General features: G+C 45.1%; 1 protein-coding gene across 4 annotated transcripts in view; it reads left to right on the plus strand.

Moving 5' to 3' along the window:
• The window catches only part of ATP9B (ATPase phospholipid transporting 9B (putative)), a 314,205-nt gene that overhangs the window by 267,138 nt on the left and 22,435 nt on the right, over positions 1-24,632 (plus strand). For 2 of the 4 annotated variants that reach the window (XM_006128867.4, XM_006128868.4), the window contains exons 17-20: positions 7,000-7,092; positions 11,275-11,358; positions 13,108-13,278; positions 19,421-19,519. In XM_006128867.4, the coding sequence (XP_006128929.1) occupies positions 7,000-7,092; positions 11,275-11,358; positions 13,108-13,278; positions 19,421-19,519 (447 nt within the window). Of the gene's footprint in view, positions 1-6,999; positions 7,093-11,274; positions 11,359-13,083; positions 13,279-19,420; positions 19,520-24,632 lie in introns of all 4 variants that reach the window. The other 2 variants (XM_075921103.1, XM_075921104.1) reach the window with 1 other exon arrangement.

Raw genomic sequence — 24,632 nt, forward strand, 5'->3', positions numbered from 1 at the left:
CTCTACAGCAAGATCGGCACTGAAGGGGACTCCACCAGCACCAACAAGCTGGCACTGATGCCAGCACCACAGGATGATCCCACGGTGCAAACAGCTGCATCACCAGCAGAGAAATCAGCAGAGCCGCTAAGCAGGCAGGAGCCAGCACCGTTAGAGAAGCCGGCACTGACGCAAACAGCAGCACCGGCTAACGTGACTAGTAAAACACAGAGACAGGGGAGTCCCCGTTCCCCATCTCCAACATTCTCACCGGGTCCCTCCCCTTCGCCTCCACTATACTGATCGCCACTTCAGCATGTTTACCTCCAGGACAGTCCAAGACATCACTACTATAATAGGTCTCACTACTCGCCATACAGAGCTCGCTCTCATTTCCATGATCACTACAGGCAATGATCCTACTCTCCGCTGCACAGGCAGTCACCACATTACTCTTACTCTCCGCGTCGATCCCTGCATGCCAGTTACGATAGGCGATTTCCAAGTTGCAGATCGTCCAGGTACTCGTCACCTCACCCATTTGACTGATACTACGACCACCGTCATGACTCTCCTTATTCTGCATGTCATTACTATCACAAATGCACGTCACCAATCTCCACACTCTGATCCACCACCAGCACAACATATGTCACCGCAGTTACCACATAATCGCCAGCCGTCCCCACCTGTACGTAGACCAGGCTCAAACAAACAGCAGTCTGAACCTGAAGAGGGCCAACTGTCAGAAGTGGAGGACCAACAGACAGACATCCCAATTCCTGACTGTTCGTCTTCCTTCTCTGATGAAGCAGTGTTCCCAGGGGATATGTCTCTGCTGGATGACTTCAAACTGTTTCGAGACCTTTTCAAATGGGTGGCCCAGTCCCAGGAGGTCCAATTAACAAAGGTGCAAACAAAGCAGTATCGGCTATTTAAGAATCTTCACCCAAGACAGAGTGCAAAAGTTTCCATTCCTATCAAAGAAGCCATTATGGAGGCTGCAGAAGTCATTTGGCAGACACCAGCGTTGGTCCCACCTACCAGCAGGAGACGGGACAAGAAATATTTTGTTCCTTCCAAAAATCTGGAGCTCCCGTTTAATCACCCACAGCCAAACTCCTTGGTGGTGGACGCAGCACAACAGCGTGCCAAAATACCACAGGACAAGACGACGCCAGATGTGAAAAAATGAGACATATTTGGTAAGAAGATATATTTTTCCGCAACCCTGCTCTTACGCATAGCGAATTACGCTGCCATGTTATCTAACCACAACTTTAATAACTATGAGAAGATAGCTCAGCTGCCTCAGTATTTACCAGAAACCAAGCGCCCTCTCTTGAATCCTACGTGCAAGAAGGTTTCGCAGAAGTGCGAGCAAGCTTACAAATTTCATTGGATGTGGCAGACACAGCAGCCTGCACCACTGAGACAGCAATAGTGATGAGACGCTCGTCCTGGCTTACCTCTGCAGCGGTCCCCAAGGAGCATCAAACGAAAGTGGAAGGCCTGCCGTTTGATAGAAACAAAATATTTGCGGAAAAAACAAATGAGGTCCTCCATTCAGGAAAGGATTCCCGCTCAACGCTCCGCACTTTGGGAATGTATAACCTCCCTTTAGGCGCAGAAGGTACTATCAGAGGAGGTATGACTACCTCTTTTAGAGACAACATGATCAAGAACGACCTATAGACCTGTCGCGCGCAAGTCAACATCCACAGCGCAGATGATCCCAACCACCCCATACAGCCAACCAGCAAAATTAAAGGAGCAAGTTTGACTTTTCTGTCGAGGGCATGCAGCAAGTCCTTCCAGTAAAGGTGAAACAGCAGGTTACCTATCTTTCACCATCGACTACGACCTTTTCAAGCTCAATGGGCAGCTATTACATCGGACCGATTGGTATTACAACTTGTGTTATTCGGGTTCACCATCCCCTTCACGACCATACCACCGACAAATCCACCAACCCCGTCTCTCTTCAGGGACCTATCTCACAAGACCCTATTGAAGGAGGAGGCTCAGCATCTGCTGTCCATAGGAGTTATAGAGGCCGTTCCTCCCTAGTTCAGAGGAAGAGAGTTCTATTCATGGTATTTTCTTACAGAGGAAAAAAACGGAGGGTGGAGGTCTATCCTTGACCTCAGGAAGTTGAACAAGTGACCCTTTCCACGATAATACCATCATTGGACAAGGACGACTGCAAGATGTGTATTTTCATATAACGATCCGTCCAGCTCACAGACGTTTCCTTCACTTCACCATTGGCGATGATCATTTTCAATATCGCGTTCTACCGTTTGGACTTGCATCCTCCCCCAGAGTCTTTTAGAAGACTCTGGCAGTTGTAGCAGCTCACCTGCAGCGCAGAGGTGTGATTATATTTCCATACCTCGACGACTGCCTTATAAAAGGCCAGTCGAGGCAAGAAACATTACATATGATCACAGTAGCCAGACAAACATTCCAGTCGTTCAGACTCATAATCAACAAGCAGATTCTACACAGATAATAAATTTTATAGGAGCACGACTAGATTGCACCACCGCTCGTGATTACTTACCTTGAGCATTTTCAGATTATACAGGAGCTAGCCACAGTCATCATCCAAGCCCCTACAGTGACTATGCTCACATGCCTCCGCCTCATGGGTCATATGGCTGCCACCACCTTTGTGGTTCACCATGCGAGATTCCACTTCCGCTGTCTGCAGCATTGGTTGGCATCAGTATATACCCTAACAAAATACAGCACTCACAAGGTGATAAATCCAACTGCTGTAGTTCGCAGATCATTAGGTTGGTGGTTGAACCCTCAAAATCTACTAGCGGAGGTTCCATTCCAACGTCAACAGCCATCAAGCCAACTGATTACAGACACCTCCCTTGTTGGCTGGGGCGCACACATCAGTGGCATGTCCGTGACGGGGAAATGGTCTTCAACACAGGCCGTTGTACATATCAATATACTGGAACTAAAAGCCATATTCCTCGCTTGCAAATATTTCCAGGCGCACATTACCGGTACGACTGTCCAGGTTCTGATGGACAATATAGCCACTATGTATTATATCAGTCGTCAAGAAGGAGCACTTTCCTGACTGCTCTGCGCAAAACCAGTCCACTTATGGAACTGGCATATGCGGAACCTCATCACCCTGATAGCATCTTACTTACCAGGCACGAGCAACATCATGGCAGACACACTCAGCAGACATTTCCCTCACGACCACAAATGGGAAATACATCCTGATGTCCTGAACCGCATCTTCCACACTTGGTGATTGCCTCAGATAGACCTTTTCACTACCTACAACAGCAGAAAATGTCATCTATACTGTTTGAGACGAGGAATAGGCAAAGGGTCCCTTGGGGATGTGCTGCTAGTCCACTGGGACGGACTTCTGCTTTATGCGTTTCCACCGACGGTGCTTATACCGAGGGTGATGCAGAAGATCAGAGAGAGTTCAGCTCAAGTAATTCTCCTAGCACCGGCTTGGGCAAGACAACGTTGGTACCCGTTTCTCCACAGAATGTCCCTACAACCACCGTGTCCTCTGCCCCTCCTCCTCTCCCCCCCCCCCCCCCCAGATCTTCTCTCTCCGAGCCACGGCTCCCTGTTGCATCCGAGACCGGAGACCCTCCATTTGACAGTGTGGCTCCTAGCTGGTTCAACATAGAGGAGCGCTTTTGCCCAGATGGGGTGAAGGCGGTTCTTTTGCACAGTAGAAGAGAATCTACAAGGAAGACTTACTTGGTAAAATGGAATAGATTCGCAGCTTGGTGTAATAACAGCAACATCAATCCATACTCTTCACTGATACATAAAATCTTTGATCAAACATGTTTCTCTATCTCTACTCTTAGAGTGCACTTATCTGCAATTAGTGTCTTTCACGGACCCATCAACGGGCATTCAATCTTTGCTTATCCACTGACTAAGAGATTGCTTAAGGGAATAGCAAACCTCTCCGAAGACCCCAACCCCCCTCTTGGAGCTTGGACTTGGTACTAGACACCTTGATGTACCCGCCTTTTGAGCCTTTAGTCACAACATCACTATCCATGCTCACCATGAAGGTGGTATTTCTATTAGCACTTCTGTCCGCCCATAGGGTCAGTGAACTCGCAGCACTAATGGAAACACCACCCTTCACAGTTTTCAACAGAGACTCGGATTATGTTACGCACTCATCCTACTTTCATTCCTGAAGTTTCTTCACAATTTTATGTGAACGAATCTATCGTTCTGCGGGTCTTTTATCCAAAACCACATGCCTCCGCTCGAGCATTGCTACTCCACACCCTGGATGTACGTAGAACTATAGCTTTTTACATCCCCAGGACGTGGAACTGGCGCAAAACTGATCACCTACTAGTATCCATAGAAGACTACTCCAAGAGCAACCAGTTATTCTTCCAGCATGTTTCGAAGATCATAGTTTCTTGCATCAATACCTGCTACTCAATCCGCAACAAGCCCCTTCAGGATTTACCTAGAGCACATACCACCAGGGCAGTAGCAATATCCACTGCCTTTGTCTGCTGAGTCTCACTGCCAGACATTTGCAGAGTGGCCACATGGTCCCAAATTTGACCTTTATGAACCATTATGCAATAGTGCAGCAGTTGGCAGCAGATTCCTCAGTGACTTCAGCAGTACTTTCAGTCACTGACAAACCCTAACTCCAGAAATGCAAAATGGGGTACTGCTACATAGTCCCCATCAGTGGAGCACCCCGGGGAGCACTTGAAGAAGAAGTTACTCACCTTCATGAAGTAACTATGGTTCTTTGAGATGGGTCCCCGTAGGTGCTCCACATCCTGCCCTTCCTCCCTGTTCCAGAGTTGTTTTTCTCTCTTTCCAGATATCGAACGGTGGGAGGAACTGAGTGGGGAGCCGGGTGCGCACAACAATCAAAGGGCGCAAACAGCGACCTATTGATCGCACATGCGCAACCCGGCTAAACACAGCTATTGGAAAACTTCGAGCTGTGGCGCCAGGATGAGCCCGACACCATCTCTGTGGAGCACCCACAGGGATCCATCTTGAAGAACATAGTTACTGCATGAAGGTGAGTAACTTCTTTGTGCCATCCTGATTCTGTGGGATACTGGCCTCCTGTATGCGTTTCTCCCATTCTTGTTGGTCCACAAGGTGCTCCTCAACCTCTGCAGAGATGTGTGAATATTATCCTGATAGCCCTGGCATGGGCTCAGGAGCACTGGTACCCCACTCTCTTGGAGCTGTGGGTACTACTGCCTATTCTGCTTCCTCTGCTCCCAGACCTCATCACACAGCATCATGGGTGCCTCTGCCATCCAGACCTTTGCTCCCTCCTCCTCACAATATATCAGCTTCGTGACTAAACCTAGCTGAGTTCGGCAGCTCATAGCAAGTTCAGCACGTCCTCCTTATTAGCAGAAAGTCCTCTACTAGTCTCACTCTGTGAAGTGGAAGTATTTTTCATGTTGGAGCCTGCAGTGCAGTCTGGACCCTCTATCTGCCTCTGTACTTCAGAAGCTGGACTACCTGATGTCCCTGAAGCGCTCATAGGTCCTTCCTTTGAGCCTCGAGTCATGTGCTCCCTGCTTTACCTTTCATAGAAAGTATCCTTTCTGCTTGTGATTACCTCTGCTTGGCAGGTATGGGAGCTTTGCGCCCTGATGTCAGAATCCCCGTAGGCTGTCTTCCACAAGACAGGGTTCAGCTTTGACCTTACCAGGCCTTTCTTCCAAAAGTTAGCTCCAGTTTCCACACTGGGCAGGACATTTTTCTCCCCATGTTCTACCTGAAGCCTCACCTGAATTCCCTTGATGTGAGGAGTGTACTCGCTTTACGTTGACTGGACCAAGCAACTCCCAACAACTTTTCCCCACTGTTAGAGTAACCAATGGTGGCAGATCATGTGAAGAGATTACCTGTCTCTTTGCAATGCATCGTGCACCTCACACATGTATCCACTTGTGTTATGATCTCTCTAAGGTCTCCCCACTGCCTCTCATGGCACTCTATATAAGAGCAAGCTTCTTCAGAGGCTTTCCTGGATCATGTGCCCCTCAAGTAATTCTGCAGAGCCACGACTTGGTCCTCAGTGCATACCTTCATGTCGCACTATACAATCATGCAGTAGTTCAGACAGGATGCAGCCTTTGACTCCACGGTCCATGGGTCAGCCACACTCTGACTCCAACCCCTCCTCCTGGATAAGACTTGTGAGTCATCTCTAATGGAAGACACATAAGTAAGCACTCGAGGTAAAAACAGTTACTCACCTTTGTAACTGTTCTTTTTCGGGATGTGTTGTTCATATCTATTTCATACCCCCACCCTCTTTCCCCGCTGTTGAGTAGCTAGCAAAAAAGGGAACTGAGAAGCTGTTGCTACAGCAGGGTCGTATATAGGTTGTCACACCAGCGTCACTTGAGGGGGCTTCACAGCTAACCCAATAAGTAGCATGAGTAGCAGCTAGATAAAAACTTTCCAGCAGCCATGCACATGGCACACACGCACCTCAAAGAACAACAGTACAAAGGTGAGTAACTGTTTTTCCTCTTTACCTATCCCACATTTTATAACAATGATTATGATGATGTATATGGCTTCCGTTTTTAAGGGCTTCATTTATTTTTGAAATTTTTGAGTTTTAATTAGATGTCCATAATTCGAGCCTTTTTCATAGTATATACATTGATGAGTAATAGATGTTTCATTCAATCCACTTTATCAATTTGTAGATTTTAATTGTGTGTTTTCACCTACAGACTAAGATGTGCATATTTTATGGATAAAATTAATTAAATTGAGTGATAAAACTTGCCTACCTTTTTGTAAAGCATTTTGACAACTTTTATGAAAGGTGGTAGGTTTATGCTAAAGGGAGATCATCACTGCTACTGGCTGTTTCAAATTTATTTTACTGTATTAAAGTACGATCAGATTATTTTAAAAATGTGGTCATTTTGTTTTAAACAATATGGACAAAATATTTCTTCTACTGTTTTTCTAAAATTCCAGGATGAATCTACTGGGGAAATCACTTTTTATATGAAAGGTGCAGATGTTGCAATGTCCACCATTGTACAGTACAATGACTGGCTAGAAGAAGAGGTAACAAATATAATTGAGAAACAATGTTGAGTAGAAAATTAAGTAAAGAAGTCTGAGTACTTTATTTTGTCATGGAAAAATATTTTATAGCTGACATTTGCAAAGAACAGAAGGAGAAACCACATTGTCTTCTTTACCACAGATGTTATTGGAATAGGTTCAGAAATAGAAATTCTGAATCAAAGCAATAATGAATTGTGAAATGCAATTAAGTGTATCATGAATAGGTTTTAAGGAATTGCAATTGTTTACAAATTTTGTATAACTCAGAAAGAAAAGTAGAAGTAATAGTTTTGCTCAATAACATAGTGACCTGAGACTAAAAACATGTTTGTTAGGTAACATATTCCTTCCAAAACAAATATACACATAAAACCTAAATATTTTTGAGAAATATTCTATATATAGCACCTATTAGTCTCTTTATTGTTAAATTGTACAATTGGCTAGGAATCCTGAAATATTGTCATGGATGTAGCTAAAATGAAATACATTTTCTTAACCATGTGTATATAAACATAATTTTTAGTAATATTAGCTCTATGTATATATTTATTTACAGACTGCATTTCAAAACTGCTTAAATATTTTCCACTGTGTTGCTGCACTAGGCACCAGTAATCATCCTAAACTGACCCTGCATATAGACAATATGGTAATACAATGATCACACCATCTATGTTCATAATGGTATTGGCAATATGAATCAATATCTGCTTCAGGGCAGTTTGATTTAATCAGGGACATGAATAAATTAAACTCCCTCAAGACCTAACAAAATGTCATAAAAATTACTTTTGGCGATAATGATACACAATTAATTGTAAAATACTTGTTTAATTTATTTAACATTATGAGGTCAAATCAATAAGTGTTTTACACCAGACAGGCCAGCATCAGGCTTGGTTTTCATTAAGACAGTTGTTTTATGCTTTTTTTTTTTTTTTTTAAGATTCCTTTTAGGGTGTAATCGTTTTGATCAGCAAGAAATGCTTTTGCTACAGAGAAATCATATTTCCTTGACAGTCATGTCTTAGGCTATGTCTAGACTACGCTGTATTTTCAAAAGAGGATATGCAAATTCTGTGGGAATTTGCATATCTTCTGATCTCACTTTCGAAAGCGGGTCTTTCAAAAGTGAAAGTAGTCTGGACACAGTTTTGGGGGGGAACCCCTTTTTTGAAAAAACACTCTTCCTTAAAAAATGAGGTTTACATGGTTTTTCAAAAAGGGGGGGGTTCCGAAAAAACTGTCCCCAGACTACTTTCACTTTCTAAAGAGAGAGCGGAAGAAGTGAGATCCTGCAGAATTTGCATATCCTCTTTCAAAAATATAGCGTTGTCTAGACATACCCTTAGCTCTATTGCATATGCTTTAACCATCTAAAAAGTTGTTTTAATCAATGCTAAAACTTCAGTCAAAAAGATTAGCAGGAAGAATCCAAATGACCTAACTAATGATAGCATACTGTGTTATCATTTAGTTAGGAAAACCAAAGTGAGAGGGGTCTCCCCACCCCCTGATTCAGTCCCTAGTTATTCCAAAAGAGTAAATACTGGGAGCAAATTAATGATGGTTAAAGATGGGGGAATGTTAAATTCTGTTTACTGTAGTATATCTAGCAAGAACAAGAATGTTCTGTGGCCAGACACACATTTTGCTATCCCTCTGCCACCACCTCTGAACCCCACATACTCACCAAGCTTCCCTCCACCCATCATCTATGGTCCTTGCTGCCTCTCCCGGTGCTTATTTTTTCTAAGAGACCCACTCTGCATTACTGCCATTATCTACTCTATTGTCTATTTTCAAGTAGGAATAAGAGATCCTCCGGAAAAGAGCTTATTTTCCGGAGGATCGCGTCCAGACTGGCGCTTTTCTCCGGCTTATCTACAAGCCGGAAAAAAGCGGCAGCCATGTTAATGCAAATGCCACGGAGGATATTTAAATCCCCCGTGGATTTTCCTATTCCAAAGTGCTACATTAGCATCCCTATTACGGAATAGGGGCCAATGTAGACACAGCCCTCCAGTGATGAGATTCCACAATCTCCCTAGGCAGTTTATTCCAGAGTTTAACCACCCTAATAGTTAAGTTTTCCCTAATGTCCTACCTAAATCTCCCTTGCTGCAATTTAAGCCCATTGCTTCTTGTCCTATCATCAATGGCCAAGGAGAACAATTTTTCTCCCTCCTCCTTTTATCACCCTTTTAGATACTTGAAAACTGTTGTCATGTCCCCTCTCAGTCTTCTCTTTTCTAAACTAAAGAAGCACATTTCTTTCAGTCTTTCCTCATAGCTCATGTTTTCTAGACCTTTAATCATTTTTGTTGCTCTTCTCTGGACCTTCTCCAATATCTCCACATCTTGAAATGTAGTGCCCAGAACAGGACACAATACTCCAACTGAGGCCGAATGACTTCTCGTGTATTGCTCACAACACTCCTGTTAATGTAGCCGAGAATCATGTTTGCTTTTTTTCCAACAATGTTATACTGTTGACTCATATTTAGCTTGTGACCCCTAGATCCCTTTCTGCAGTACTCCTTCCTAGACAGTCGCTTCCCATTTAACAATATATTCTGCCCATTTTAGGCAGGCCTCTTATAACAGAAAACAGAGTTGAGGGAGGCATGATTGGCTTCAGTTTCCTGAAGGGGAACTTAACTATCAAGAGTGGAGAAAAACTGGGCTAAAATGCCATTTTGTCAGGAAGATTTATCTTATATTCTGACTACATTTAAAAAAAATAAGATGAATCTTATTACTTCTACTGATAGCTCTGCATATCACATGCAATAATCTCTTCCTGCTTGTCGTTTACATGCATCCCAACTAATATTTTCCTTCACCTTCCACATTTTAATATTCATCTATCCAAATATACATTTTAGCCCTTTACCTTAGCCTTTTTTGCAGTCATACCATTGTAAATTGTTTCCCGTTGATTCCTTCATAAATTTTGAATATAAATGTGAAATAGTACTTTTTATACACTGATTCATGCATAACTCTTGGGGCACCTTCCTCCAATTCAGCACTTTGCCATTTACATCACAGCCGCTTAGCCAGTTTTTAATGTACAATATATCATTTTTATCAAAGCTGATTTGAATTTCCTTTTCAACTAAGAGTTCATGAGCCATGCATGGCATCAGATGCTTTTCTCAATGTCTGGTGCTCTACAAGGATCCAAATTGCTTATTTGTCTCAGCTTGGCAAAGGAAAAAAATATGAGATAAAGGACTTATAAGACTGGGTTAAAACCACTATGCTGAATACTCATAAGAAACTAGTCTCACTATCAAGCCCAAGCAGCTACAAGGCTTGTTGTGGTGCAAGACAAATTAACATTCCTGTAACTCTGTACTAAGTCTTGTGACTTTCTTGAGGGTGGTCCAAATGACAGTCTGCACTTTAGCTCCCTGAGTATGTAGATGGATGTGTTATATGCAGGAAAGGGGGAGATTAGTTATTCCTATAATTATTTATGGTGTCAGATTCAGTTTTTTAATGGAAGCAACTTCATTCAAACCAAGACTCTTCCACCTCCCAATAAATCTTAATCTTGTCCTGAATACTATTCCTTGCTCATTGTACTTTCTGTGATTAGTTCATATTTTAGTAGATTTTGCTCCCCTAGACCTGTAACCTTGTCAAAAAAGGAAATTAGGTTAATTTTGGCATGATTTTTTTTCTAGATTTTATCCTCTAGCGGTAAGTCTATACAGCAACATTATTAGTAGTCCACATCTACATAGCAGGCAATAATTTCGGAATAATGTCAAAATACTGTCAAGCTGGAGAACATCTTACTCCAACTCCTGTAACCCTTGCTGTACGAGCAGTAAGGAAAGTCAGCGGAAGAGTGCTCTATTTCGAAATAAGTGCTGTGTAGACACTCCCAATTTCAAAATAAGCTATTTCAAAATAATCTATGCAATTGACATAGCTCAATTTGCATAGTTTATTTTGAGTTAAACCCTGCAGTATAGATGCAAAGGAGATTAAAAACTGATTGTTTAATAATTTGTTCCAATATCATTCCAAGTATTGAAGTGAGGCTGACTAGTCTGTAATTCCTCTCTGTAAACATAGGTACTACATGCCAATCATTGAGCTGTAGTACAGAATATCATGCTATTTTACCTACATTAGTCTTTTGTATTTTTATCTATCCAGTGTGGCAACATGGCACGCGAAGGATTGCGCACTCTAGTGGTTTCCAAGAAGTCATTAACAGAAGAGCAATACCAAGATTTTGAGGTATGAAAATAGAGGAATCTGTGTTCCAGGCATAGCTCTTGTGCTCAAAGAAAGCAAAGCACTTTATAAAGAATACCGCTATTTATATTCTATGAAGGTGACTTGAGAATCAAATTTTAATTTAAACAGGGATGGCTCTGGTATCTTGGTGTGCGAGAGGCACCCAGGGGAAGGAGGCAACCAGGTATCTGCAGGCCACAGTACAAGCCCCAGAAGGCCATAGGTTGCCCACCACTGATTTAAAATATTGGTAATAACAAATGTGTTTAAACAGAAATGTTGTGATATTTTATCATAGCTTTTGACGTTCCGTGACAAAATCTCTTTCACATGATATTGTATAGTTTTGTTTAGGATACCATTGGATGATTGTTATACCTAGGGCCCTACTAAATTCATTGTCTATTTTGGTCAATTTCATGGCCTGAGGGTTTTCAAAATGGTCAGTTTCATGGTTTCAGATGTTTACATCTGAAATTTCATAGTGGTGTAACCATAGAGGTCCTGAACCAAAATGGGATTTGGGGGTGTGGAACGGCATCTGTGCTGTATTCCCAGCTTCCTGCAGTTAGAGGTTTCCCCAGAGGTAGAGATGGGTAGGATTTCCTCTCTGCTGTTGGGAGCACCCCGAGTGGGTGCTCCTAGCTGCTAGTCCACAGTAGGGACAGGTTAGGACAGGATTCCTCCAGAAAAAATGGATACCCCAACCCCAGAAGAAGCTCCATGGCTGAAGCCTCTACCAGGCCACTCTGAGCCCTTGCAGGAGTCATGAGAGAAGAAGCACTGAGCCCCAGCTGCAGCTGTGGGGTTGAAGACTCAAGCTCAGGCAGCCTCAAGTCCTAGCAGAGCAGGGAGAGGATGGAAGCTCTGAACTGGGCTGACCTGGTTTGGTAGGCTGTGTGTGTGCAGAAGCTCTGAGTCAGGGCTGTTCTGAACTCTAGCTGAAGCAGGAGGGTGCAGAAGTAGCTGACGAGTCAAATCCCAGCCCTGGGAGGAGCCGCTGAGAGAGGAAGCCAGACACCTGGAAAACCCCCAGCCCAGGCAGCCCTGACCCCCAAATGGCATGGCAGGGGGCAGAAGCCCAGAACTCAGACTGCTCTATCTGTAACCACCACAAACGAAAGCTCTGCACCTGGATCTGGAGCTGGTAGGAGCTAGGGATGGTGGTAGAGAGGGGATGGTAGCCCTGAGCCCAGCTCTTGGAGGTTTGTCTGAGCTGTCTAAGAGCAGCCATGGAAGACAGCTCCTGTCCCTCCCCAGAACAGCTGGACTAGCATCTAGGAATCCTCGGCTCCAAGCAGCAGGGAAGATCAGATTTCCTGGGGGAGGCTGATTAGATGATCTGTGACATATTTTACATGGTTGTGAAATTGGTATGGCAGGGCTCTGGTTATACAGCTTCAGAGATCCTAATTTAAATTTAATTTTAAAATGTCGGTATAACATAAAAATCTACTAGTTCTGAAAGACAAGGACAGTCACTACTTAGGTGTCATGAGGCCTGCTTTTTATAAAGTCTGCTCATTCACTCTGTGTCATGCTAGGAAACTTGCACTGATATACTGATTGGTCAGTGGATTTTATTTTTCATAATTGCTAGTTCTTGGATTTAAAATATTTAGATACATTTAACATGGTGCATGATGCGTTGTCATTGTCAACAAATACTGACAAACTGAAGATTTATTTTCTCTTTGAGTGATAGTAAACTCTCCCTAAAATAAGGGGCTTGTGTTTGTGCAAAAACAGAATCGATATAACCAAGCAAAGTTAAGCATACATGATAGAGCCCTTAAGGTGGCTGCTGTTGTGGAGAGTCTGGAAAGAGAAATGGAATTGCTGTGCCTCACTGGAGTAGAGGATCAACTGCAAGCAGATGTTAGACCAACTCTGGAGATGCTACGAAATGCAGGAATAAAGGTATTAAATCCATACTAGCAAAAAGCAATTAGCATTTTGTGGATGTGCATTTTTTCAAAACAGATTTATTTAGTATTGTATTTATAAGTATTTAGATTTGTACAGAATAAAAAAGAACAAATCCCCCAAATCGGTAGGTGTAAATTGCAAAAACAAATATTAGTGATCTGCAAGCAGAAAATACAAACCCCCTTTCCTTCCATAAATTTGATTCCCCTTAAGTGTCCACCTCTTCAGCAGCCTGTGCAAAGAGATGAATTTATCTAATATTATTTTGCCATTCATGCTCAAGAGTTAGTGGATCTACTTAGGTGTTCACATCATAAAACCACTGTCAGAATTGCACTAGTTTCATAGAATCGTAGAATACTAGAACTGGAAGGGACTTTGAAAGGTCATCAACTCCAGTCCCTTGCCCTAATGGCAGGACCAAGCATCGTCTAGATCAGTGTTTCTCAAAGTGGTCTGCAGATCCATTCAGAGAGCTGTAAGCGGGCTGCTCCATTTTGTTTATTTACCAGTACTGTAGCCATGGAGCCATGTGGCAGCCATTTGCAGCCAAGGGGAGCCGTGGGAAGTTCTTTCAGTCATCCCTCATCACTCATGTTTTCTAGACCTTTAATCATTTTTGTTGCTCTTCTCTGGACCTTCTCCAATTTCTTTATCTTTCCTGAAATGTGGTGCCCAGAACTGGTCAGAATATTCCAGTTGAGGCCTAATCAGCGCAAAGTAGAGGGGAAGAATCACTTCCTGCATCTTGCTCATAGCATTCTTATTAATGCAGCCGGTAGTTGGAGTCAGGTGTTCCTAGTTGACCTCAGGTAACCCTTTCTTATAGGGAAAAGGATCTTTATCATTCTAGTGCTAATATATTGCTTTCTAGCACACTTTTGCATCTGTCTTTGACATAATATCTCTTATGAAGAAGAGTACCAAGACATTTGTACAGACTTGGCCTTGGTTAAACTGAATCAGATGCATTGTCAGTTTTATATTTGTTACAAAAATTGAGATGAATTAATATTGCGTTCCTGCAATAACATTAGTTAGCACTTCAGTGTCTTGCATACTGACGAACATATGTATAGGCAGTCCCCGACTTACGCGGATCCGACTTATGTCGGATCCGCACTTACGAATGGGGCTTTTCTCGCCCCGGAGCTCACGGTCGGCGGGTCGCCGCCCGTGTCCTCCGGGGTGAGAAAAGCTTCTCCCAGTCTCCCTGGTCTGCTGGGGGGGTCCAGCAAAGCCGTTGGACCCCCCCCCCAGCAGACCAGTGACACCCGAGCAAAGCCACCCAGGCAGCGGGACTCCCGCCGCCTGGGCGGCTTTGCTCCTGTCCCCCTGGTCTGCTGGGGGGGTCCAGCAAAGCCACTGGACCCCCCCAGCAGACCAGGGACACCCGAGCAAAGCCGCCGCCTGGGCGGCTTTGCTCCCGGCAAACGAGCAAAGCCACCCGGGCGGCGGCTTTGCTCCTGTCCCCCTGATCTGCTGGGGGGGTCCAGCGGCTTTGCTGGACCCCTCCCCTCCCAGCAGACCAGGGGGACAGGAGCAAAGCCGCGGATCACGCCCGCAGCGGGACAGCCCGGGCGCGCGTGCTCAGCAGCTTTGCTCCCCGTCTCCCTGCAGACCAGGGAGACGGAGAGCAAAGCCGCTGAGCACGCCCGCAGCGGGACAGCTCCGTGGCTTTGCTCCTGTCCCCCTGGTCTGCTGGGGGGGGGGGTGCAGCTAGTGGCCCCCCCCCCCCCCAGAAGACCAGGCTTTTCTTGCCTACCCCTGGGGTAGAGCAGCTGGGGGCTGCCGGGTTGGTCCCGCAGCGCCGCTCCAGACCGACCTGGCAGCACCCCAGCTGCTCTGCCCCAGGCGTCCCCAAGTCAGCCCCTGCTGAAACTGACCAGCGGCTGACTACAGGAAGCCCGAGGCAGAGTTGCTCTGCCCCAGGCTTCCTGGAATCAGCCACTGATCAGTTTCAGCAGCAACTGACTTGGGGACGCCTGGGTTTCTTAAGTTGAATCTGTATGTAAGTCATAACTGGCATCCAGATTCAGCCACGGTTGAAACTGATCAGTTTCAGCAGCGGCTGACACCAGTTCCGACTTACATACAGATTCAACTTAAGAACAAACCTACAGTCCCTATCTTGTACGTAATCCGGGGACTGCCTGTATAGGAATAATACGTTCTAATTTGAGTTTTTCCTTTTTTACTACCACCACTACTACTTCAAATCCCAAGTCATTTTTACTGACATTGGGAGCACCACTGACATGGGGAGCACCATTCATTCCTGTCCATAGCCTGTTCCTCTGTTAACAACAGCCTGGCCATGTCCCTGTGTACAACATCCCACCATCTGGCAGCTAGCTGGTCAGCCTTTAGATTGAGCTGACCTTGATTGTGTTTGCATTTTTTTCTTTTGGCAGTCTATAACTATTTACATTTCACAGAATTCCCACCATCATAATCTTTTCGATTGCAGCCAATCGCGTACCCTGAGTTTTACCTTCTAGTTTCCTAGCTTCTTTGATTGTCTTAAAATCATTACACTTTCCATGTTCATCTTCAGAAGAACTCCCATCTACTTCCAGCCATCTTGGATTTGTCTACAGAGCATTTTGGAGGGAGCAGGAGGAGCTTCTGAGCTCAGGCCAATGGACTTGGGCTAGCAGGGCTCATACTAGTGCTTTGAAAATAGCACTTGGAAGTTATAGCTCAGGCTGAAGCTTGGGCTCCAAAGCCTAGGGAAGAGGGTAGGCTTCAAAATCCAAACTCTGTCACGAGCAGCAACTTCAAAGTGCTGTCTATACAGTCTTTTCAGAATGCTAACATGAGTTCTGCTAGCCCAAGTCTGTTGACTTGGATTGGAAGGTGTGCTGGTACTCACTCCAAAATGCTGTGTAGACATACCCAATGTCTGCTGCCAAACGATAGAGTAATACTGTTAGTATGTTGGTTTAATACATTTTTCACCTTGGTACCAAATGCAAAGTTTATAAGTTCATAATTTCATTAACTTGCATGTGGCACTTATTGCTAAAACACATCTTCTTTAACGTTAGCATCATCCGGACTGACCAAGTTTCCTGACTACACAAGATTTTACTTGTTCTGTGACTTCCCCAGCTGCTGTATTGCAGCATACTTTTCATTGTCACTTTTCCAAGATGCAACCATCTTGACATTTTATTCTAAATCCATATTGACTACCACAAAGAGTATCTTCATTCATTCAAACAGATCTCCCAGTTATATAGTGTCATCTGCATAAGCTAAGGAGCTTAACTTTTGATCGTTCACTGTCAAGCTCTCCTACTCATGTAATAATCTTAATGTTCAATTTAAAAACTTGATGAAACACCACCTTGTTTTACATTAGACTTTGACCTGAACTGGTTGCTCGGTCTTCCGCCTCCTCTTACAACACTACAGGAATCTTCATACAGTAAACTTCTGATAATATGGCACCTTTAGGACCCAGGAGGTGCCGGATTATCAAATATGATGGACTATTGGAAGAGGGGGCTGTGAGGGGTCTGGGGTGGAGGGGGGGATGCGCCCCTCGATGCTGCAGGACCAACCCGGCAGCACCCCAGCTGCTCTGCCCTGGGCTTCCCCAAGTCAGCCGCTGGTCAGTTTCAGCAGCGGCTGACTTGGTGAAGTCTGGGGCAGAGCAGCTGGGATGCTGCCAGGTTGGTCCCGCAGCTCCGAGGGGCGGCGCTAGGGGACCAACCTGGCAGCACCCCAGCTGCTCTGCCCCTGGCTTCCCCAAGTCAGCCGCTGGTCAGTTTCAGCAGCGGCTGACTTGGTGAAGTCTGGGGCAGAGCAGCTGGGGTGCTGCCAGGTTGGTCCTGCAGCGCCGAGGGGCAGCGCTAGGAGACCAACCTGGCAGCACCCCAGCTGCTCTGCCCCTGGCTTCCCCGATTCAGCCGCTGCTGAAACTAACCAGCAGTTGACTCCGGGTTCCCAGAGTCAGCCGCTGGTCAGTTTCAGCAGCGGCTGAATCGGAGAAGCCAGGGGGCAGAGCAGCACCAATTATCCAGCACTTCCGGGTTCCAGATGGTGCCGGACCATCAGGAGTGCTGGACCATTGGATGCCGGACCACTGGAGTTTTACTGTATATAACTTCTATAATTGCAAGAATTACATGTGATTTAGTATTTTCCATAATGCTTCCCTCCAAACCAAAACAAATGCCGTTTTGAAGTCAATGAATGCAACAAACACCTTTCATACACATTCTCATTTTTTCCATCAGATGTTGGCTTGTGATCTAAAGCCATATTATTCCTTCTCTGCTACTTCCTCTTAAACTTGCTTTACGCTGTGGACAATTATTTTCATCATAATTTTTTTTCTGTTATTAATGGTGAGCTTACTCCTCTAATTATTTAGACCCACAGAATCTCTTTTCTTCGGGATTGGTACAACATTTGTCTTTAAGTTATTTAGTGCAATTCCAGTTTGTCAGGGAACCAAACCCTCTGCCAAAGGAGAACCTGCCCTGTATGTCTGCAACCTGAAGGTCACAGTAATTAATCTGGCTGCAGCTCTCCAACGGATCCTCATTGCGATCTGCAGAGACCACCACTTGTGTTCTGAGATAGATAGATAGATAGATAGATAGATAGATAGATAGATAGATAGATAGATAGATAGATAGATAGATAGATAGATAGATAGATAGATGAGTTCCCTCCCCCACAGCATGCTCTCGTTTTGCTGTTTCCTTCTTGCAGCATCTCAGCTGCTGGTTCTGTGTCTAGTGGCTTATACGCCCTCCCCTCTATTACTCAGAAGCCTCCCCTCTATTACTCAGTAGGCTTCCATGGAGCTCCCTGCCTTCCACTACTCCCAGCTATTCTTCTCATAAATGGTGTCAAGTTGATTCTCTCAAGGGAGCGAAGGGAAAACAGCCCTTTTCCCCTTGTGTGTCTGCACAATGATCCCAGCCTATTTGGCTGCATGGGTGTACTCTGGGAACACCAGACTTCAGCAGATTCCACCCAAACTAAAGTATATGGACTGGTATAGTAAAAGCAGCACTTCCTAGAGGTGGGCCTGATCTATAGACACTGTAAGCCAGATAGCTTGGAGCAATAGAGCAGGGCTTAAGGTGTGGGCAGGACCCCTTGTCACTACACAAATCCAACATGTCCTAATTGAAGACATCTCTTCCCCTTTATACCCATGAAGTAATTCATCCTTCACATCAGAGAGGGTCTTTACTTTCTGCTGATTGTTTGCTTCAGTCTCCCTTCTGCTTTCTGCATCACAGTCTCTCTGACTCGCTCAACTCGCCAACTTTTCCTCCTTTGTCTCTCCATCGCCTCTTCTCTCTTTTCCCCTTGCTGTTTGGGGGGAGATGGTTTATATTTTAAGAATAGCTGGCATCAGCTAAGTAGAGGAGCAGAGGGGATAGATAGTAAACATAAAGAAAAGAAAAACAACAAAATATGTGCCAATCCTAACTGACATTTTAATTGTATTTTGTATCTGTAACTATAGTCTTTCAAATTGTAAGTGTCTGGGTTGTTCCCATGTAACTGTATAGTGCCCAATGTATTCTGGATGATTTCCTCATGCTGGTTCCAGCCAATTAGATTAAGAAAACTAAACAGCAATCTGGAGGGGAGGGAATAGTCTTCCTGCACAGGAACTGTGGAAGAGACATAAGGCTACCACCAAAGCCTCCTCAAAAGCCCCAATAGAAGGGTGGAGAGCAGCAGGGATATGTTGAGAGCAGTGCCACTGTATGTGTGCCAGAGATTTTAAGTAATGCTGTAGCCCATGGGTCAGCACCAAGAGTCTGCTATAATTTAGGTCAAGGAGCATGTCCAGTTCTTGGAACATCCCCAGACTGGGCAAATGCAAAAGTGGTTTAAATCTCCATAATCCATCCACCTCCTTTTCCCCCTGAACTGAGTTTGTGCTGTGCCTAAATGGGGACACCATGTAATCTCATCCTTTGTGTGCAATTGTCGTGAAAATATGTCTGTTACTTTCTTTCATTTAAAGGTGTGCAGCCAGTGCATTCTCCTGGTTATCAGATTCAACAGAGCAGTAGACTAAGAAATGGATATCATTCAGCTTTTGAGAACCGAGCTAATGTTCAGCAGAATTAACCCTAAAATTCTTTTGCAGATATGGATGTTAACAGGAGATAAACTGGAGACAGCTACTTGTATTGCAAAAAGTTCCCACTTGGTATCTAGAACCCAAGATATTCATATTTTCAGACCCGTAAGTATAATTCCCGATAGTATTTTAAGACTGGCCTCATCAAATAGAGTGAAATACATGCTGCCTAACACATGGCCATTGTTACCCCATGAATATCAAATTAACAATTAATAGGATTGGTTATACTAAGTCAATGTGCTGTTGTTATGGAAGTCATATTACAATTCCATAGAAACTGTATTTTAAGTTGGTGACTAAAGATGGTAGATTATAAAGTATTACGTACATCATTAAAGAATCTTCTTCCAGGTGGTACACAAAGGACTTCTTGTCCTAGTTAGGGATGGAAGAGACTAGTTGACTAGTGATACAACTAGCCACTTCCCCCTCCCTCTCTGCTCCCTCTATAAGAGAGAGGCAGCAAGGAGGAAGGGAGCAGGAGCCGGTCCTGAGGAGAGCCGGCTTAAAAGCCGGTTCCTCCCCAGCACTATCTCCATGGGGGACAGGGGCAGCGGAAACGGTGCAAGCAGAGATTGAAGCAGTCTCCACTTGCACTGCTTCTGATGTGATTCTGCTTTTGAAAAGTACAAGAGCCTTACCAGGGCTCTTGTACATTTCAAAAGCAGAAGCCCTGCAGTGAGCGGGAGGCAGCAGAGGACTCCCCGCTGGCCCTGCGCTCCCTGTGGGGCTTCCTTTTGAAATATACAAGTGCCCCACCAAGGCTCTTGTATATTTCAAAGGCTGAGGCGCCATAGGGAGCGCGGGGCCAACGGAGATTCATCCCCGTTGGCCCCCCATTCCCTGCGGGGCTTCTGCTTTTGAAATGTATGAAAACCCCACTGGACCTCTTGTACATTACAAAAGGAAGCCCCACGCTCCCTGTGGGGCTTTCGCTTCTTGCTACAGTTCAAAGGAGGAGGTGCCCTTATACACTAATCAAATAGTCGATGAAAATCCCATCAACTATTCAATTAGTTAATTAATCTAAATTTAATGTTCCTAGTCCTAGAGTACTGGTTTTACAGTAGTATAACTCTATTGACTTCCACTGAGTTACTCCTGAATTACAGATAAAAGCGAGAGTCCAAACACATTTCTTCTGTAGAACAAGGGTTCATACTAAAAGCAGAAAACCAGACGTGTTAGTGTTCTACACTCTTCAAATTAAATACTTGTATTTTCTTATTTGTCTCTTTAAAAAAAATTATAGAAATCAAACTTAATATCTGTATTTATATAAATTTTGTTATATTTTAATAACTTCAACTGTATTGAATTAAAACAAAAATAGATTCCCTAAGCCTTGATTTATGGTGTGTGATCAGACATATAATGTCTGTTTGTTCTAAATGAGCCACTTGCACCTACAGAAATAATTATTTCAATATAATTTACATGTAAATTTCAGTTCTTATGAAGCATCAGAATGGGAAATTAGGCCCTGCAGACTCCTATTTGCAATTAAATTATTAATTCTTCTGATAAAACTTCAGATCAATTTTTGTTGACCTTTCCAGTTGTTATACTGCAAATTAAGTCTTCCTGAATAACATCTATTTAGTTTGTTAGATTATTATTTTCATTATTTAGATTAGTAATATGAGATCAACTTGGAACTATTAATTTAGAATACATGAAGTTTTAAATTAGTTAGAATTCTATATAAATGTATTTTCTGTCTTGTCTATGCCATTACAACAAGTTTTAACAAAAAAGCTTTTAGCATATTACAGTACTTAAATCTGACTGGCAATTCAAGTCAATATTAAGTTGAACATAATCAATTTTGGAGGAACCTGAAAAATCACAAAAATATGGTATGTCCATGGCTAGACACAATAGTGGGTCCCAGTCCCTGGTGCCAGACAGAATAGGAGCTAGGTTCTCTTCCTTCCTCACCCTCCCCAAAACACACTTAACTTAGAAAGGAAGGAGAAATAATTCCATATTTGTATTTTCGGACCATGCTGTTGAATTGCATCATAATATCCTTGCAGATCTCTGTATGCAATTAATCCAATACAAAGTGCTGTATGCTAACAGGACCCAGACCTAGAGTTCCTACTGTTGGAGAGACAGGTTCAAGACTTACAGCCTTTGATTGTGTCTGTCTTAGACCAAGAACAGTGTTAGCCCCCAACTGAATTAAAAACCTGTTTAGGCTCATCCATTTTCCTATCTGAAGCCCTGGAATGGGCAGGCATCAGCCCACGCACTTCTCAAAGCCCCTCCCCCAGCCTTGTGGGCTGACTAGACCCAGGGCCCAACTAATATCGGGGGAAAATGGGAGCAAAGGAAACAAAGGACCCATCCATTTTAAATTTGATTTGACCAATTTCTGTTAAAAGGACCCAAATCACAAGTGAAACAGTTTAGAAATTTTGTTTTACACTAATAACTGCATTTTGTATGTGATAGTTCAGAAAAAGTCTACTTGAAAGTTAACATTTTATATTTATAATTATATTAGTACATTTGAATATGGTTATATTGTACAGGCAGTCCCAGACTTACGCGGATCCGACTTATGTCGGATCCGCACTTACAAATGGGGCTTTTCTCGCCCCGGAGCTCATGGGCGGCGGGTCACCACCTGTGTCCTCCGGGGCGAGAAAAGCTTCTCCCGGTCTCCCTGGTCTGCTGGAGGGGGTCCAGCAAAGCCGCTGGACCCCCCCAGCAGACCAGGGACACCCGAGCAAAGCCGCCGCCTGGGCAGCTTTGCTTGGGTGTCCCTCGTCTGCTGGGGGGGTCCAGCGGCTTTGCTGGACCCCCCCCAGCAGACCAGGGAGACAGGAGCAAAGCCACACGGGCGGCGGGGTCCCTCCGCCTGTGCGGCTTTGCTCAGGTCTCCCTGGTGTGCTTGGGGGGACTCCCCCCAGCGCCCCAGGGAGACAGGAGCAAAGCCGCATGGGCAGCGGGGTCCCTCCGCCTATGCGGCTTGGCTCGGGTCTCCCTGGTCTGCTGGCGAGGGAGGGGGCGCAGCTAGTGCGCCCCCCCCCCCCCCAGCAGACCAAGCTTTTGTTGCGGGATGCCTCGGGTAGAGCAGCTGGGGTGCTGCCGGGTTGGTCCTGTGGGAACCTACCGGGCAGCGCCCCAGCTGTTCTGTCCCAGGCTCCAGATTCAGCAGCTGTTGAAACTGGTCAGGCTGATTCCAGGAAGCTGGGGGCAGAGCAACTCTGCCTCTGGCTTCCTGTAGTCAGCCCCTGGTCAGTTTCAGTGGCAGCAGCTGAATCTGGAGCCAGTTCCGACTTACATACAAATTCAACTTAAGAACAAACCTACAGTCCCTATCTTGTACGTAACCCGGGGACTGCCTGTAAATGTTGCAAGTTCAGTATTCTAATGTGGTCCTTTCAAAATTATATTGTGTGCTCATATTGCATGTCACAAATCCGATTACATATTGTAATATATTATGTGAAATACGTTACTGTATAATGATATTCTCTGACCCCAGGAATAGGTCATGATTTGTGTGTATTATATGACTCCATGGTACTTATTCATACCCAAATTAGTCTTTGTATTGCATACTTAGGAAAACTTTATCAATTGCAAGTTTCTAAAAGGATTAATACCAATAATTGTATTCCTGTGCCTCTTGAACTTTTTAGGGTTTTACTTTTTCTCATCCAAATTAATAGAACCACTAAAGTAGCCACATCATATTTTTCTATATTCATAATTGAACAATGTCATTTTTGTAAATTAGAGCGTTTATCAAGAATTACCAAACCTGAATGACTTAATCCCAAATAAAGGTTTGAAGAGATTTTATATGCATAATTTGTGCATCCTTGATACACTTTGGTGAGGCACTGCTTGCACAAATTTGCCTCATGAAAACTGCTTTCACATCTTAGTTCTTTCACACAAGATGGGAAAGAGACACTCACAGGGTGTATGTCTACACTACAAAGTTAATTCGAACTAACAGCCATTACTTCGAATTAACTTTCATAGGTGCTACACATGCAAACCGCTATTTCGAATTTAATTCGAAATAGCGGAGCACTTAATTCGAACTAGATAAACCTCATTCTACAAGGAGTATCACCTAGTTCGAATTAAGTAGTTCGAATTAAGGGCTGTGTAGCCACTTAATTCGAACTAGTTGGAGGTTAGCCCTTCCCAGCTTGCTCTGGTGGCCACTCTGGGCCAAACCAGGGGAACTCTTCTGCCCCCCTCCCAGCCCCGGAGCCCTTAAAGGGGCACGGTCTGGCTACAGTGCATGTGCCAGTTGCAATCCTGCCAGCACCCAGCCAGCAGACCCTGCACTTGGCACAACATGAGCCAGCCACCCGCTACCACCCAGTCCTCAGCCTCTTCCCCGGACTAGGCTGGTGGCTCACAGGAGCCTGCCCGGGGTTGCAAAAGGCCAGTGCCCACCTGGTCTAGTACGGAGATCGTGGACCTCATTAAGGTTTGGGGGGAGGCCTCCAACATCCACGATCTTCGCACTAGGCACAGGAACGCGGCCGTCTACAGCCGCATGGATGCCAGCCTGGCCACCAGAGGCCACATGCAGACCCAGGAGCAGATCCGCTGCATCAAGGACCTGTGGCAGGCCTACTGCAGGGCCTCCCAGCCAGGGGCCGACCCAGAGGCATGCCCTTATTACGAGACCCTGGATTGCATTCTGGGGGCTCACACAGTCCATGCCTCCCGGGTGGTGATCGACCCCAGGGCAGAGGGACCCATCCCTGACACAGAGGAGGAGGAGGAGGATGCCAAGAGTCAGGAGCCTGCCCAGAACCCAGGACCTCTGAGGCACCCCACAGAGCACATCGGCTGTGTCGTCCGAGGCCGGGGAGGGCTCCACATGTGAGTGCCATCATGCTCCTCTTATGTGTATGGGGGGTGGGGGGCGAGGGAGCCCAGGTACCGTGCGCCTGGGCCTTGCCCACCATGGAGCAGCAGCTGGGTGTCATGCAGGGGCCCCTGGCCCGTTCCCCACACGCCGACCTCACCCTGCAGAGGGGGGCTGGGTTTCACCCACTGTGTCCCCAGAGAGAACTGACCACTGCTCTTGTTTCACCACAGCCGCAGCACCTGGGACTGAAGGGTGCACCACTCTGCCTGCAACAGCCACCCGCATCCGGGCCAGCAGGCGCACCAGGAACCTGGAGAACTACCAGCGGCAGCATCTCCGGCTACTGGAGCATCAGCTCTG

The sequence above is a fragment of the Pelodiscus sinensis genome, chromosome 2, assembly GCF_049634645.1.
Source record: "Pelodiscus sinensis isolate JC-2024 chromosome 2, ASM4963464v1, whole genome shotgun sequence".
Taxonomy (NCBI): Eukaryota; Metazoa; Chordata; order Testudines; family Trionychidae; genus Pelodiscus; species Pelodiscus sinensis.